Source organism: Pelophylax lessonae, assembly GCF_965119305.1.
Source record: "Pelophylax lessonae genome assembly, chromosome: 3".
NCBI classification, from domain to species: Eukaryota; Metazoa; Chordata; class Amphibia; order Anura; family Ranidae; genus Pelophylax; species Pelophylax lessonae.
The window spans coordinates 359,575,951-359,593,287 of NC_138770.1; the positions used below are offsets into that span (position 1 = coordinate 359,575,951).

The 17,337-nt window shown below is 44.1% G+C and overlaps 1 protein-coding gene across 2 annotated transcripts in view; it reads right to left on the reverse strand.

Moving 5' to 3' along the window:
- UBE3D (ubiquitin protein ligase E3D) overlaps positions 1-17,337 on the reverse strand; it is a 457,021-nt gene that overhangs the window by 285,004 nt on the left and 154,680 nt on the right. For both annotated transcript variants that reach the window (XM_082250092.1, XM_082250091.1), the window contains exon 5: positions 5,669-5,738. In XM_082250092.1, the coding sequence (XP_082106218.1) occupies positions 5,669-5,738 (70 nt within the window). The remainder of the gene's footprint in view (positions 1-5,668; positions 5,739-17,337) is intronic.

A 17,337-nucleotide genomic window follows, 5' to 3' on the forward strand; every position in this document is an offset into this window, starting at 1 on the left:
GTTGTCTACACCAGGAATGTACACGGTGGACAGGGCCGGAAGGTAAGACTCCGCCTAGCTCAGAATTTCGGCAACCTCCAGAGCCGCCAGGGCACTCCTGGTGCCCCCTTGATGATTGACATATGCCACGGCCGTGACATTGTCCGACTGGACCCGGACAGGACACCCCTGGAGAGCATCCGTCCAATGGAGCAGGCTCAACTTGATTGCCCTCAGTTCCAAAATGTTGATCGGAAAAATGGATTCCTCTATCGTCCAGGTACCTTGAACGGTCACAGAGTGCCCAGCACACCAACCGGTCAGACAGGTGTCTGTCGTCACTACCGTCCACAACACTGGAAGGAAGGATTTCCCGTGGAGAAGGTTCGGAGAGCTGAGCCACCAATGCAGGGAGTCCCTGGAGCTCTGACTCGGGCGAATCAGGCTGTCCAGGGACGTGGGGTCCTTGTCCCATTTGACAAGTATCTCCTGTTGTAGAAGTCTCATGTGGGCCTGAGCATAGGTTCATACAACAAAAGAAATGACCGCACTTCCGATGAGTTTCAAAAAGGAGTGTCTTTATTCCACATCAATCGGCAAATACAGATACACACTGTGAGTGCAGGACAATCGGTGGACGCGTTTCACGACTGGATGTGTCGCTTATTCATCACCATCAAGGCCTCGAAAGAGGACCCCATCAGGCCCAGCACATGCATAGACGACCGAAGAGACACCAGATTGCAAGCCAACAGAGACAGAAGCACCTCCTGCAACTTCACCGAAGAAACACCTTCGCCACAGTTGAGTCCAGGATCATGCCCAGGTACTCCAGTCTGGTCGATGGAACCAGTGCAGAGTTCTGAAGGGTGAGAGTCCAACCGAACTGCTGTAGAGATTGAATGGTCACCTCCAGATCCCGTTTGCACAGCAGAATCTTCTCGGAGCAGGAGATCGTCCAGATAACCCAGAATGGCTATGCCTCTCTGCCGAAGTAAAGCCAGTATAGGGGCTAACACCTTGGTGAAGACCCTGGGAGCAGAAGCAAGCCCAAACGGCAATGCTACAAATTGAAAATGGTACTGGCCCACCGCGAAATGGAGGAACCGTTGATGGGCCTGACAAATGGGAACATGGAGATAAGCATCCTTGATATCGATCAAAGCCAACAGGTCCCCCTGATGCAGGAACGCCACCACTGAACGCAGGGACTCCATGTGAAACTTCTGGACGCGCACAAAGCGGTTTAACCGCTTGAGGTCCAGGATTGGATGCAATTTGCCCTTCTTCTGGGGAACGGTAAACAGGTTTGAATGAAAACCTTGAATGCGTTCCTGATGAGGAATTGGGACAATCACACCTTGTGACAGCAAATCCCGAATAACATCCTGCAACCCGGCAAGACGGTATGAGGACAGTTGAAGATTGGATGGAAAAAACCTGTCCGGAAGACGGGAACGAAACTCTATCTTGTACCCGGACTGAATCACCTCGTGAACCCACCTGTCGTGCAACAGAGAGATCCAGGGATCCAGAAAGAAACGGAGACGTCTCCCCACCCCTAAAACAGGTGGAGGCGCCCCTTCAGGCAGAAGGGGTCTGTTTGGGGGCGCTGGGGCCGGAAGGTTTCGGCTTCCCAGCCCATTTACCAATTCCTCTACCACTGGAAGTCTGTTTGGTTTGCTGCGACCCGGGCGCACGAAAAAGACGCTTCTGGGCAGTAAAGGAAGGGCCCCGCTTACGCGAAGGGTCCTTGTTCTTAGATGAATGGGGAAGGAACGTACTCTTACCCCCCGGTAACCATCTTGATCAATTCATCCAAAGAACAACCAAAAAGGAGATCACCCTGAAATGGGAGATCAGCCAAAGCTTTTTAGAAGCCTGGTTGGCCGACCAAGACTTCAACCAGATCACACATCTGATAAGCACGCTAACCACCAATGCCCTGGCCGCAAGCTGGAGAACATCCAGGTTAGCATCGCATACGAATTGCAGAGTCTGTGATAATTGTACAGTAAGTTCCAGCGTAGCCGATGGAAACCAAGTGACCGCCAGCGCCTCTCTCAGGGCCTTCACCCATTCAAACATAGTCTGAGAAACCAGAACGGTAACCAGGGCAGGCCTGAGAATAGATCCCACTACTGTATACAGGTGGCAAGATAAGACCTCAATACGTCTATCAGCCAGATTCGACACGGGATTCCACCACTGGTAGGAAACCGAGTCCCCTTGCGACTAAAAAATCGCATCCGTGAGTTTAAGGGTGTGCCTCACCGAGGATATTAGAGCATCCACCATTGCCTTTTCCTGTACTAAGGCAGATGTAGAAACATCCTCCTCTGTGTCAGAAACATCTGAATGCAGAGACGCATCCTCCAGAAGAGGGTCTGCGTCGCCAGCAACCATGTCAGCCTCAGAATCCGAGGCCTGCGAGGAGACAGGCAAGGAGACAGGTGAGGAGCGAGGGCGCTTCTTGGAAAATGCTGCTGCAATGACCTTGTCCATTTTCCTGGACATTTCTTGCATGACCGATAATAAAGACACATCAAGAGTATCAGATGCTGGCCCCAGAGATACATCAGGGGTCGCAGATAAACCAGAAAAGTTCATGTTATAAAGATGGCCTATGTGAGCACTACATGGAGCAGATAGGGATACGTGGAAACGCTGGAACCTGCAGGGGGTTAAGCAAGGGACACTTGCAGGCAAGAGTGATCCTGTAGCAGAAAGATATGGAATGCAAAGATATGAAATGCACCACAGGTTCCAGGAAGTCCGTCGCCTCCCCCCCCCGCGTATACAGTGCCTTTAAGAGGCGACCGCTGCACACAGAAAACACCAGGGAATCCTGAATCCCCCCTGAAAATGGCAGCAGTAAGGCCAGCAATAGCACCGCTAGTTACCACACCAGGAGCAGCATGTCTTCACAGCGCGGCAGTGTGAAAAGAAACGCCCATCACTTCCATGCCCACCAGAGGCAGTAGCTTCCCACGCTCTGCACGTCCCCGGCAAAATGGCCGCCGGCTCCAAGGCAGAGAGACAACCCAGGTTGCTGGGACCTGTGATAAGGGCGCCAGACCACAAGAAAATGGCGGCGCACGCCGTCGCACATGTGGTGTCATGCCCAATAAGGCCCACCTAGACACAGGCCAGGGGGTCCTAGAGGAGGTCTTCCACGGTGAAGACCCCCCCCCCGCAGCGGAAAAGTGCAACCACAACACCCCCCCACCGAGGACACCCCCCCCCACCGTCCACTACCCTGCCCAGCACCCTCAGGTGCCACACATATAGGGGACCCCCACTAAAAGTGTCCCAGGGCCCCAAGCCAGGGTAGGGGGAGGTCATGGCAGGAGGGGAAGGTCCCAGGCGACCCCTCATAGCGAGGGGGGGTGACATGCGGAGTGGGTACCTAAGAGACCTACTTGGAAGGCGCTCGCGTCCACGCCAGGCCCGCTAACCAGACGGGGGGACTGAACTTACCTGACCACGCTGCTGAGGATGGGCGTCCCACCTGACAGACTGCCTCCGCACTTCAGTGAGGGGGCTGTTGACCAAAGGGCACGCTGCGACGCTGGCATGCCATGTGTGTGCGTCCTGGCGGAAAGTCACCGCAGGCCAGTCCCCGTCCATGGGACTATAGTCGCTATGGAGACCCAGCGCGGAGCTACAGTTTGCAAGCGCTCGCTGGCACAAACTGGGAGACCGTAAGGCCCAGTCCGAAACCCAGCCGGCAGATCCATCAGCAGCGTCAAAAATAAAAGAAAAAAATTCAATAGAAAAAAAGGTTCCCTTTAAGACATTTAAAAAAAAAAAGGAAGCCAGGACAAACATTCCAGCAGGGAGCTGTTTTGGCCACTTCCAGGCAGCTAAAACTGGAAATGCAGCCGTGAGGCCAAGGGTAATAGCTTGGGGGTACCGCCTCTTGGGCGTATCAAAGCCTTTTGCTCTGCCTGGTCACTCCTAGTGGGAGGGGCTTATTACCCAACCGTCTATGAATAAGCATCAGCTACGTCCGTCTGTGAACAAAAGAGAAACAGAGTTTTTGTAAGAACTTACCGTAAAACTCTTTTCTCTGAGTCCTCTGACAGTCGCAGCCCAGTCCAATCAGCCTTCACTATTGGGTAATGGCAATCTCCGCAGGAGTAGCTAGGCAGTGAAAAAGTTAACACAACAAGACTTTTACACTTGACACACCCCTAGGGGCTGTCCACCATACATTACCCTGCTCACCTCATCCCATGCTCTCAGTTTTGTAGCAAGCAGTAGCGGAAGGCATCAACCCCAAGAAAAAATTCAGAGGGGCGGGGGGCTGCGACTGTCAGAGGACTCAGAGAAAAGAGTTTTACGGGAAGTTCTTACAAAAACTCTATTTTCTCTTACGTCCTCTGACAGTTGCAGCCCAGTCCAATCAGCTTTCACTATTGGGACATCCCAAAGCAGTGCAGGTTTGGGGGGTGGGAAGACGCAACCTACTAGAAAAAAGGCAACGTGTCAACCGGGCCAGAGGAAAAAACAAAAAAACCTCTGAGCCAACAGGGCAACAAAAGCTCAACAGGAGCTAAACCCCGAACCAAAAAACACCCAGTAAAAGAGATAAGAAACATATCTCTTCAAACAACTGCCGCTCTCAAAACTTTGCGGCCAAAGGAAGCATCTGAAGATGCCATCACGTCAAGTTTATAAAATTTTGTGAAAGTGTGCACCGACGACCAAGTCACTGCCTTTCAAAGAAAAATGTAAAAAACTGAGACATAGGTCTCAGCTGGGTAGCCTAGATCTACTTCTGAAGCTAGACAGCAAAAAACTGAGAGCATGGGATGAGGTGAGCAGGGTAATGTATGGAGGACAGCCCCTAGGGGGGTGTCATGTGTAAAAGTCTTGTTGTGTTAACTTTTTCACTGCCTAGCTACTCCTGCAGAGGTTGCCATTACCCAATAGTGAAGGCTGATTGGACTGGGCTGCGACTGTAAGAGGGCATAAGAGAAAATGTATTTTAGGGTGGAACTCCGCTTTAAGGCTGTAATGTAACAAAATAGGTAAAAAGTCAAGGGGGTGAATACTTTTTCAAGGCACTGTACATAGCTATATCTGCAAAAAGGGCCAGCCTGAAAGGATCTAGCAGGACTTATTTTTCTGACTAAAGTTATACTTTAAAAAAGAAATTGCTTTAAATACGTTTTTACAAAGGAATTTTAAATAACTGATATTGCAGCCAATACATATTTAAAAAAAAAAAGTAAGTACTGTAAAACACACTGCACTCACTGGTAAATACAGAATTGTCTGTTAATGTAGAAAGACCACAAGAAAGAAATCCAAAGATTTACTGGAAATATAATCTGGGTCAGCAATGCCCTTGACAATGAGAGTGAGTACCTAATCGCTTCATTCAAAATTCAATGCACTGATCAATCATTCCAGTGGCACTCTCTTGGGTTTAATTTAGAAATAATGAGCCATTTAGAAAAAGTTATACAATGTACAGAAAAGACAGTTTTTTCCAAGGTAAAAAAAAAAAAGGAGCAGCATAACTTGGTGTCACAGCAGTTTGAAAACTTAGCTTATCTTTGTCTTACAATACAGCACATTATGTAGAAGACTGCTGAGTGTCGCCATAAAACTAAGCCAAATGTGTCTTCAGTATCTTTTATTGTCAGACTGGTATTAGGACTGGTTTCTTTTTACATACCTGATGACACCGTCTCTCCCAGTATTGCTTTGCAACGCTTGCAAACGACTTTGGTATTTTCCTGTGATTTCTGTAAGGCAGAAAAATGTCACTTAAATGTCACATTACACCTTTAGAAAAAGAATGTATAATTTTTATATACCATCTCTGGAGGGCAGCCTGAACTTTATTTTGCTCTTCCTTTAATGTTGACATTCAGGGACATCTGTCTTATTGAGTGTGTACATGCCCAAACTGGCCATATTACACTTCCATATAAAAAAGTGCTTGTATCAAAATGTGGGTTTCATATACGGTCAGAAAAGTAGATAAGCTCAATAATACCAAAATCCTAAACAAGGAGACATTGCCAAAATGCTGCATTTACCAGTTATGGTATTGTAAAATCTTTAAAAATAAGGTGGTCATTCACCCCGTTTCTCGGGGACAATACGTCGGAAACTGCTACCCTGAGGCTTGTAAATTTTGTCCACAGAGTCTTAAGATTGTAGTGGTCAGGCTCTAAAAACTCAAATATGGCACTACTAAGACTCCCTGCACAACAAGACATGCTGCTGCGCACACTGCTCCAGCCATTCTTTTACTTAATCCTGACCCCTGAACTCTATGCGTTACTTGATCCTGTCCCCTGAACTCTGTGCGTTACTTAACACTGACCCCTGAATGCTGTATGTTACTTAATCTTAACCTCTTGACCTGTGCATTAATTAATCCTGATCCCTGAACTCTGTGCTTTATTGAACATCTTCCCGTCTGGCCTATAGTAAAATGACAGCTGGGCGGGAGCGCTGCTGTTCTGGGACAATGTCTTCCCAGAATGCAGCCCTCGCGCGACCATGCAGCAATGCGATCTGTCATTGGCTGTGTCCACCAGACAGACCAGCCTGTGATCGCTGTGACCAATCACAGCAGGTCCCATGACAATTGTAAACAATGGATGGCTTTCTTTCATGCCATCCACTGTATACAATTGTGTTGCTAGGTGTGATTGGTCAAAGTTATCACATCCCATCTGTACCATGCGATTAGCTTTAAACAATCACAGCTAATCACAACAAAAGACACCGAATGAACCAGTTTAATTTAATAAAAATTGGTATATGCAATGATAAATGTAAAAAAGAAAAAAATTATAATAATTAATGATCATTCCTTTGGTCACAGTGTGTTGGTAAATAAAAATTGTAAAAAAAAAAAAATAATATTTTTTTTTTTTTTTTTAACACACTGTCCGCACCAGTTATTTTAGAATGCTGTACTGCACTGGTGACCGTAAAGAATGTAAAAAAAAGAAGAAGAAATATAAAAAAAAATAAAAAATGTAAAATGTGTCTAAAAATCTCACCATGCCTCTTACTACATTGGACTGTCTACTTTTCAAAAATAGGTAATTTGGGGGTATTTGTTCTGTCCTAACATTTTTTTTCGGGCCTCAAGAAATGAGATAGGGTGTCAGTATATCAGGATTGAATAATTGTCAGATATACTGTATATACCAATGTTTGTGAACTCTAGAACTTTCCTACAGACTAAATAATAAACACTGATTTGGGTTATTTTCACCAAAGAAATGTAGCAGACTACATTTTGACCTAAATTTATTAAAAAAATATTATTTGCAAAATTTTATAACAGAAATGAAGAAAAACATGTTTCTTTTTCATTTCCATTTATTTAGCAAAAAATAAAAAACTCAGTGGTGATTAAATACCACCAAAATAAATCTCTATTTGTGTAAAAAAATAATACAATTTTTTTTTATGGGTGCAGTGTTGCACCCCAAATTCTGTGTGTTGCTTAATCCTGACCCATGAACTTTTTGCATTCCTTTATCATGACCCATTAACTCTTTGCTTTACTTAACCACTTGCCGACCATGCTTTAGCCATTGACGTCCTCCCATGCTTGTGCTTCTCACACGCCCCCTGGGGTGTCCAATGACAGAGCAATCACTTTGTAAACAAAGCTGGGACATGTCCGATTCTGCTCTCTCCTCTTCTCACATCAATACAGCGTGTTAGGAGAGAATAGAGATAGTGTGCAGCAGCGACCCGTGACTGTTTATTGACCACGTTATTTGCCTGCCTTTTGGACTAATCTTTCACCCTGCTACTGTAGTAGTGGGATTCATGATAACACAGGGGTCTCACATATGTGAGGGACTTCAGAATTGTTTTTCTGAATGAAAAAAACACATTTTTTGGTTTTATAGTTACTGAATTAGGTTTTGGGACTGGAGGCTTTAAAGAGATTTGGGTGGGAGAAGACTCTACCCGTCCCCATCCTTTCCTGACTGAGGCTCGAAGCCTTATATTTCTGCCGACTTAATACATAATGCCTCTGCCTGCCGCATGAACTGACAATACCTCTGCCTGCACTGTACTATGCACCTGTACTATGGACCATGTATCTGCCTACTACCAGGACTAATATTTTGGCACTGCTGACAATCTCTCTGCCTGCACTGACCCTGGACTGTACATGGACAGTATCCCTGCCTGCTGCCTGTACTGACTATGGACAATATTCTTGCCTGTTGCCTGGACAATTCTGTTCACTGTCACTGACCACGTCCCGGCCTTCGGCCTGGACCAATGCTCTCCTCTGTGGACAACTACACTACTAAGCCCACAGGTAATCTTTCGTTTATCCTTTGCTCAGCAGAATATATTTTGGGGTGTAATTCTTGGTATGCGCATGCTATGTGTTTGAAATATGAAGGGCCTTCAAAAATAGAATAGGTAGTCATGAAAATAGATGTGCAATTTATGGCCCTGTGGTAAGGCTGTGTAAAAATCTTACACATGTGGTATCGACATACTTTTGGTATGTACATGCTAAGTGTTAGAAATATCTTATAAATGGACAACTTTGTGTATAGAAAAATGATTTTTAATTTTCTTTCCAAATTTTCCAAAAACTTGTGGAAAAAAATGGCATGTTCAAAAGACTAAAAATAACAATATTAGTGCAGCGCTATGAATAATAAAAAGTCTACATATCATACTCCCAAGAAGTGATAAGAGGTGCTTCTAAAACATTCCCAGGTGTATGAATTAATGCAAGATCCTCCACCGGTAGTTCAAGCAGCTCATCTCCAAGTAAGACCCCTAAATCAACAGGAAGGTCATACACGCTTTTTCCCTTCAAGGTTAGGCAGGAACGCGATGCAGGATCCTATACTCCTCCACTGCAGGGCAAGGGTTAACCAAAACTCATGTAAGATTGGCTCAGAGACCAGCAGATAAATCGCTTTAGGATATCCCAATAACTGAATCCTGAGCATGTAGCCATGTAAAGGGAATAAAGTGCATAGATAATAATGCTCTCTGCTTACTAATTCATTTTAATAAGATAAAAATAAAACTTACAAAAACGGCACTGAGCCCATTGCACAGTGAACTGCGTGTGTACAACAAGATCTAAGGATGACCGTGGGTGACGTCATGTAACTCCTCCCTCCCCTGTACGTGTTACGTCCCATAGGTGGGACTTCGTCAGCAGATAGGGAGGAACATGAAGCACCCGCTTCTTATGGACAGAGGCTGATCGGTGATAAACAGAACACCTAATCGTGAAACTATAGCAAAACCCCATGCTCTGAGCACAGCCCGGAAACGCACAAGCTGATCGGTGATAAACAAACCACCTTGATGTTGAAAAGACTCTTATGCCTCATAGATTATATGTTGGGGTGTTTGCTTTCCAAAATGGGGTCATTTTGTTGTTGTTTCCATTGTCCTGGTGCTCCAGGGCCTTCAAAAGTGTGATAGGTAGTCAGGAAATTAGTGTAATTTATGCTCCTAGCCTGAAGGTGCTACTTGGATGTTGGGCCATTGTATGTGTCCAGGTTGTCTAAAAATCTCACATGTGGTATCACCATGCTCGGGAAGAATAGCAGAATGTATTTTGGGGTGTAACTTTTGGTATGTACATGCTGTGTTTTAGAAATATCTTATAAATGGACAACTTTGTGTAAAAAAGAAAATGCGTTTTTTTTTCTTTCCATATTTTGCAAAAAACTCCTCAGAATATACATTGGGGTGTTTGCTTTCCAAACTGGGGTAATTTTGTCAGCGTTTCCATTGTCCTGGCACTCCAGGGCCTTCAAAAGTGTATTAGGTAGTCAAGAAATTAGATGTGTAATTTACTGTATGTCCCTAAAACACCTAACGGTGCTCTCTATGTGGCTAAGCTGTGAAAGTCTCACACATGTGGTATCATCATACTGGAGAAGTAGCAGAATGTGTTTTGGAGTGTAGTTGCAAGTATGCATATGCCATGTGATAGAAAGAACTTGTTAATATGACAATTTTGTGGAAAAAAAAAGAAATCTATTTTGCAAAAATTTGTGGGGGAAAAAAAAAAAACTTAAAAAAAAACTCACAATGTCTCTTATTAAATACCTTGGAATGTCTACTTCACAAAAAGGGGTAATTTGTGGCGTATTTGTACTTTCCAAGCTTGTTAGTGTTTTTTAAGAAATTAGATAGGCCATCAGTAGATCATGTGTGATCAGGTTTGATCAAGAGTTTGTGGACGCTATAAACTTCACAAAGACCAAATAATATACACTGATTTGGGTTATTTTTACTAAATATATGTAGCAATATACCATTTGGTCAAAATATATGAGGAAAAATGACTAATTTGCTAACCTTTATAACAGTAACGAAGAAAAAATGGTCTTTTATTAATAACTCAAAAAATGAAAAACCCGGTGGTGAATAAATACCACCAAAAGAAAGCTCTATTTGTATGAAAGAAAGGGACAAACATCTCATATGGGTACAGTGTTGCAAATATAAAAAGGAGTAAAAATGTATATTATAACCAAAATTATTTTTTTTGGACAGTTCATACAGCAGAAGCTTTTCACAAGACGGCTCCCTCTGTCCCCATTTTGGTAGGACTGTCTTTATATCTGGGACAATAGGATGATTGCAATGGAACTTTAAAAGGGGTCAGCAGAGTTGAAAGAGAAAAACATTAATAAAAGGCTACATGTAACACATGAGTGTGACTCTACCAACACAGAAGTATATAAATAAAAATACAGAATGCAAGTGGGAAAAGTGATATAAAGCAAAGCTTGCACCTACTTTATCCCTGGTGCAAAACTTGCAACCCTTTGGTGATTATCGTGTGGCCCTCGGACCTCAGCAGTCTGTAGGGTAAATAGCAGTGAACTCCACTTGCCTTTAGTTACGTGTCCCCAGTGTTTCAATGTCTTCAGGAAAGTCTTCAACCAAACCCATAGCTTGTCCACAGTCTCTGAGCTTTATCTCCTCTAGTATGGCTGCAATCACTTATAGCTCTTTCTAGCATTATGTATACTAAATATGATATGCAGCTCTTTATTGATATCAGGGGCCACAGCTGAAGCCTTGCATACCTCATAGGTTGACAGCAACTGTACTATACCAATCTAGTAATGCACTTGACATATTTAAAATAGAAGGAAAGAGAAAAGGGAGAGGGTAACAAGGAATATAGCCATAGATTTACTGTCTGATTTCTAGCCCTCGTGTGCCATATAGCAGGAATTAAAAGGGAAATAGAGGTTCCCAAATTAAAGGAACTGCAGGGAAGCAGGGTGAGAAAGGCTTCCATGCTAATTTTGTACTTAAGTTTAAGAAATGAGAAGGACATTAGAAGAAAAGTACAGCTGCTGGTGGGAAACAAAAGCAGGGGATCCGCATCTATGAGAACCCTTCGGCAGGGGAATCCATTTACTTTCAAAGGGTAGGGCTCGGCTAAGCTACAAAAGCTTACAGGATTTCCCACAGGAAACCAGTAAGAACCATGATCAGCTTAAGGCTGGCCATACACTATACAATTTTCTTGTTCAACTTTCCTTTAGATTTACCAAAACCATGTAATATAGGGTCAAACCTAAACACTTTCAATTTGTATGCAATCAGGCAGGCCCTTACACTACATAGTTAAAGGTAAATCTAAAGGAAATTGAATAAGAAAATTGTATAGTGTATGGTCAACCTTAGGTGTCCTGGCAGTGCAAGGTTTATGATGATGTACAAAGCCGAATAGGACCCTCGGGGTGCAAGGTTGTATGTCGTAAGTAGGCCCAGGCACAAAATCTGTACACAAAATAAACAATTAAACTTAAGATGAGCTTCCCAATTAGATCACTAGGTATAAACAGGTTAGCAGGGGCCACCAAGCAGAAGAACACCACCTGCATAAATAAGGAGTTTTAGAGGGCGGTATCCAACCCAATTTAGGGGATAAGCCAATGTAGGGATAGCTGGAAATTAGGAATCCGCTTGACAAGGCTGTCACACAACCACATGCTACTGAAGAAGAGGATTAAGGCTGAAAAGTGCCTAAGCTTCTACAGTCCATACATGTAGAGGAAAAGTGACCACTGAAGAACCCTTGAGAACAGGGGGATAGCAATCTGTCCAAAACAGATCAATAACAAATTGCCCCACAATAGTGACAAAGGCTAGGAATAGAAAGACTTGGCTGCATGAAATGTTTGAAAAGCATGAAATGCTTATAGACACAGGTAGGTGCCTGTCAAGCTGAAGGAATGGGTGCATTTAACAGGTACTAGGTTGCACTGGAGACAAGGCATACTGGTAGAGGTAACACAAGAAGTAGACTGTACTGCAAATAGAACTGGTAGGGGAATCATACTGGAAACTGAGCTGGTAACAAGCTGGGCTAGTGGAAGGACTGCAGTGATAACAGGACTATAGGTGGACAGTTCTAGTAGCCAAGTGTAGCTTGGATGGCACTGAGCAGTGAAATACTGCTTAGAAATACTATAAACAGACTTCCTGGTCTTGCGACACATCACATGACATGGCTGGGATACCTCAGGGAATACTTGGATGTTTCCACAGCCACCACAGACGAACGAGGTGCAGATACTGATGTGAGACAATTAAGTAACATTGACAGCTGCCCAGTTTTGTTCCCTCTATATAGCAGCTTATGTGTTGGTTTAACCTACACATTCATCAATTGATCATTGGCACCCCGTTTATTACATTTTTACCGAATCAAGTGCTGGGCTTTATGCCCGTCAAATAGCCTATGATTTGTTAATGTACAATATATATATATATATATTTTTTTTTCAATAGATTTTTTTTTGAGTTTTGTACATTATACTACAATTGCACACCAGGTATACAGTATACGATAACTGAAAGAACAAAAACAAAAATTTATAACATTCACCTGTTAAAGAACACACTATAGGTAAGTATGTCTACGTTATGCGTGCATATTGTAAAGTTCCAGTAGGTTGAGTATCACGGGTATGGATTAGATGTAGCTTAAGAACATTACAGTCGGATTCTTGAAATCATATGCCAAAGGAAGTTGTTCACTATACGTGTGGTTAAGTCTATACAGTGTGTCTGAGAGTACTGTATTTATCGGCGTATAAAACACACTTTTCCCTCCTAAAAATGGAGGGCAAAACACCAGTGCGTGTTATACGCCAATATATTACCAAAACAAAAGTCCAGGCAGCGCTGAGAGGCAGAGAGGGGCCGGGCCGAGCAGAAGGAAGGACGAGCGATCTGTGTCATGAGAAGTCCCGCCTCCTATGATAGAAAGCACATTGGCCCAATGCCGGGATGTGTGACGTCTATCATAGGCACCGGGATTTCAGATGACAGCGGTTGCTCGATCTCCCTTCTCCTCGGCTTGGCCAGCCCCCGCTCTGTGCAATGGCGCTGGCGAAGCAATACTGTATGTATGAAATTGCTGTATAATACCTAATTACATATTGACAATATAGGACACTGCGCTGGTGAGGCAATACAGGACACTGTGCTGATGAGGCTGCATTGCTGGACACTGTGCTGGCGAGGCTGCATTGCTGGACACTGCGCTGGCAAGGCTGCATTGCTGGACACTGCGCTGATGAGGCTGCATTCATGGGCACTGGGGAGGCTGCATTTGATTAAAAAAAGTTCAAAGCTGTTTTATTTCCAATTTAAGCTTTTTTTCCTAAAATTTCCCTCCTAAAATTGAGGTGCAAGTTATACGCCGATAAATACGGTAATTAGATAGTTAGAGTATTAATATATTCTTTATAGAATTTTGTCCATGGGTACCAAGCTTTGAAGTGTTTTGTGAGCATGCCTTTCCCATAAGCCAGCAGTCGTTCATATGTGTAATGTGTTTGTATCAGATCTAGAACGCCAGGGATGGACAGGGTAAAGGATTTAGGTTTAGTATTGCTAAACAAGAAGAGGGGGTCATTTGTGTCATCACTAGATTGGTAAGAATATCCAAGATGTCTTCTCAATATCTGTGTAGACAGGGACAAGACCAAAATATACGATGCATAGTATCTGGGAGGCCTCAGCCTCTCTAGCAGTTAGGTGTGGTTTGGTGGCAAAATCTGCACAGTTGGGAAGGCATCAGATACCAGCATAATGTCATTTTCTAAATCATTTGACAGAGTGATGTACAGCTCGTAGTCTTATAAATGGATTTAAGTGCGCCTTTCCACTGCTGATCTGTAAACTGTTGTCCCATGTCCGCCTCCCATTTTTTTAAAGGGGGTGACTTTGTGAAAGTTTGTTTTTCTTGTAGTGTGTTGTAGAACAACGAAATTCCTTTAGGGCTTAGAGTGTTTGTGCAGTAATAGTTCTAAAGTGCAAGCAGTAATTGACTCTCTAGGTGACGGCAGGAGGAGAGGCAGTGGGCTATATGTAGGTGGGTGTAGTGGTCTGTGAGAGGGGCATTATATTCTGCGTGAAAACGTTTGAAAAACTTTAAGTCTGCCTTGGGTACGGAGTTCATTCATGTAGGATACTCGGCTGGAAAGCCATTTGGGTATATGTAGAACTGGGGTCAGCATAAGCAGCGGGATCTCTATAGCTTTGGTATTGAGGTGTGCCCAATTTGTATTATTTAGCTTTTTCCATGCTTTAATGGAGGCATGAATGGTCAGAGGATAATGTCTATGTAGGGTAGGTCTGGAGACAATACTAAGAAGCCAGTGTTAAAGGTTATGGCCGGGGATGGCAGAGATTTCGATGAGGCCCAACAGAGTTTTGCATGGGGAACACAGCCAATCCTTCAACTGTGTAAGAATGTCAGTATGGTAGTCTTTTATGTCAATGTATCCTGAGCCTCCCACTAGTCTATGCTTAATAGGTTTTTTTATATGTACAAGGCTTTTTATTTTGCCAAATCAATGAATAATAGACTGGAGGGAATTGAGACAGGATGGGGAGAGGGTCCGGAATAGGTATAGAATTCGAGGTAGTACCATCATCTCAAAAGCCACTAGGCGTCCTGACCATGTAAATTTAAGTTTAAAGAGATTCATAATTTCTTGAATAAGCATTTGGGGTGCCTCTATATATATATATATATATATATATATATTGGTATTGCTGTATAACCCTCTTGTGGATTTAGTCAATGTTATCTCAAAGTAGGAAATTCTACTTTTCGCCCAAGCATATGGATAGAACTTTTGCAGTAGATTTCTAGAAGTTCCATCTATGCCTATGTCTAAAATATAGGATTTGGCAACATTAACTTTATAGTAGGAAATGGAACTGATTTGATGAAAAACTGCTTGAACCGCAGCCAGGGAAGTAGTGGGTTTTTTGGTCATTAAGATTACGTTGTCTGCAAAAAATTGGATTTTTGACTTACCATAAAATCCATTTCTCTGATATTCATTGACAGACTCAGCTCCTGATATTCATAACTATTGGGTTATACTGCCCCCTACAAGAGTAGGACACTAGGCAGAAAAGAATTCTGGCTACATCCATGGGCAGTCCCAGGGGGTATACTCCCTCTCTCTGCTATAGCCACTCAGTTTTGTTACAAGCAGTGTCAGGAGAATAACAACTCCAAATAAACATCAGAGAAATGGATTTTACGGTAAGTCAAAAGTCCCACTTTCTTTTTCGTTCATTGACGGACACAGCTCCTGATCCTCATAACCATTGGGACATCCTAAAGCAGTGTTAAACATGAGGGGGTCGGAACAACCAAAACATTTCCAAGGCTAAACATTAGCCAACCAGGCAAAAGGAGCTCAACCAAACAACTGAAAAACAAAACACCATCAAAGAGGATAAGGTCCTCTTCAAACAGCAGCCTGCAAAACCTTGTGGCCAAACGAAGCATCTGCAGATGCCAACACATCCACTCTATAAAACTTTGTAAAGGTGTGCACCGATGACCAGGAGGCCGCCTTGCAAACCTGCGTCATTGACGCCTGATGACAGAAGGCCCAGGAGGCACTAAGCACCCTAGTAGAGTTTGCATTGACAGGGAAAGGAAGAAGCTGACCCCTGATGGAATAGGCCTGAACCACCGTCTGTCTGATCCATCTGGAAATGGTTGCAGAGGAAGCGGAAAACCCTTTTTGAGGTCTGTCTGTGAGCACAAATAGAGATTCTGACTTCCTGAAAGACTCCTTGGCTGCCAGATACACCCCAATTGCCCGGGCCACATCCAAGGCATGCATAGCAATTCCCTTCGAATGTTTAGGCATGGGACACAGGGAAGGCAACACAATGTCTTCATTCAAATGAAAATCAGAGACAACATGGTTCGATTGATTGCGCACTGGACAACCCTGAAAACAATTCGTTCAATGATTCAGACACAGTCTGATCGCGCAGAGTTCCAAGACAATGACCAGTAGTCTGGACTCTTCAAGCATCCAGATCCTCTGAGCAGAATGTTTGCAGAGGATCCCTCCCCAGCTGGACAGGCTGGCATCCGTGGTGACCACTGTCCAATACAAGGGGAGGAAGGAGTTTCCTAGCCGAAGCACCGGAAAATGAAGCCACTATATCAGGGACTTCCTCGTTCCCCGGCTCAGCCAGATCTAAATGTCCAGAGACTGCAGAGACTTGCCCCATTTGGTCAGAATCTCCCTTTGTAGGGACCTAGTATGGAACTGTGCAAACGGAACCCCCTTAAAAGGAAGACACCATCAGGCCCAGCACCCCCATGAAACTCCGGAGGGATGACCATCTGTTGGACAGCAGGAGGCGAATTGCAGCCTGCAATTTCTGGAGTTCTTGTCCAGAGGAAGGAGCACTATGGCTAAGGCCGAGTCCAGAGTCAGGCCCAGATAGTCCAGCTTTGTGGAGAGAGCCAAAGCAGACTTGTGATAATTCTGAATCCAGCCAAACTCCCACAGAGTTCGTATTGTGATCTCCAGGTTGTCCACCAGAACAGAGGGAGACTCTGCTCGCAGAAGGAGATCGTCCAAGTAGCCCAGTCCTGCGACCCCCAGTTGTCGTAGCAAAGTTAGCACTGGGGCTAACACTTTTGTGAAGGCCTGAGGAGCAGAGGCGAGACCAAAGGGTAACAAAACAAACTGATAATGCTACTCTCCCACAGCAAAGCGGAGAAAACGCTGATGACTGGAACATATTGGATGATGAAGGTAGGCATCTTTGCTATTGATAGAGGCAAAGAAATCTCCCTGACGCAGGGATGCCACCACTGTTCAAATGGATTCCATTCTGAACTTCTGTACCCGCACAAAGCAGTTGAGTGCATTGAGGTCCAGGATTGGACGTACTCTGCCTTCCTTCCTGGGAACAGGTTTGAGTAAAAACCCTGAAAATGTTCTGAAGTTGGAACCGGAACAATCACCCCCTGAAGGAACAGGTCCTAAAACATACCCTGTAAGC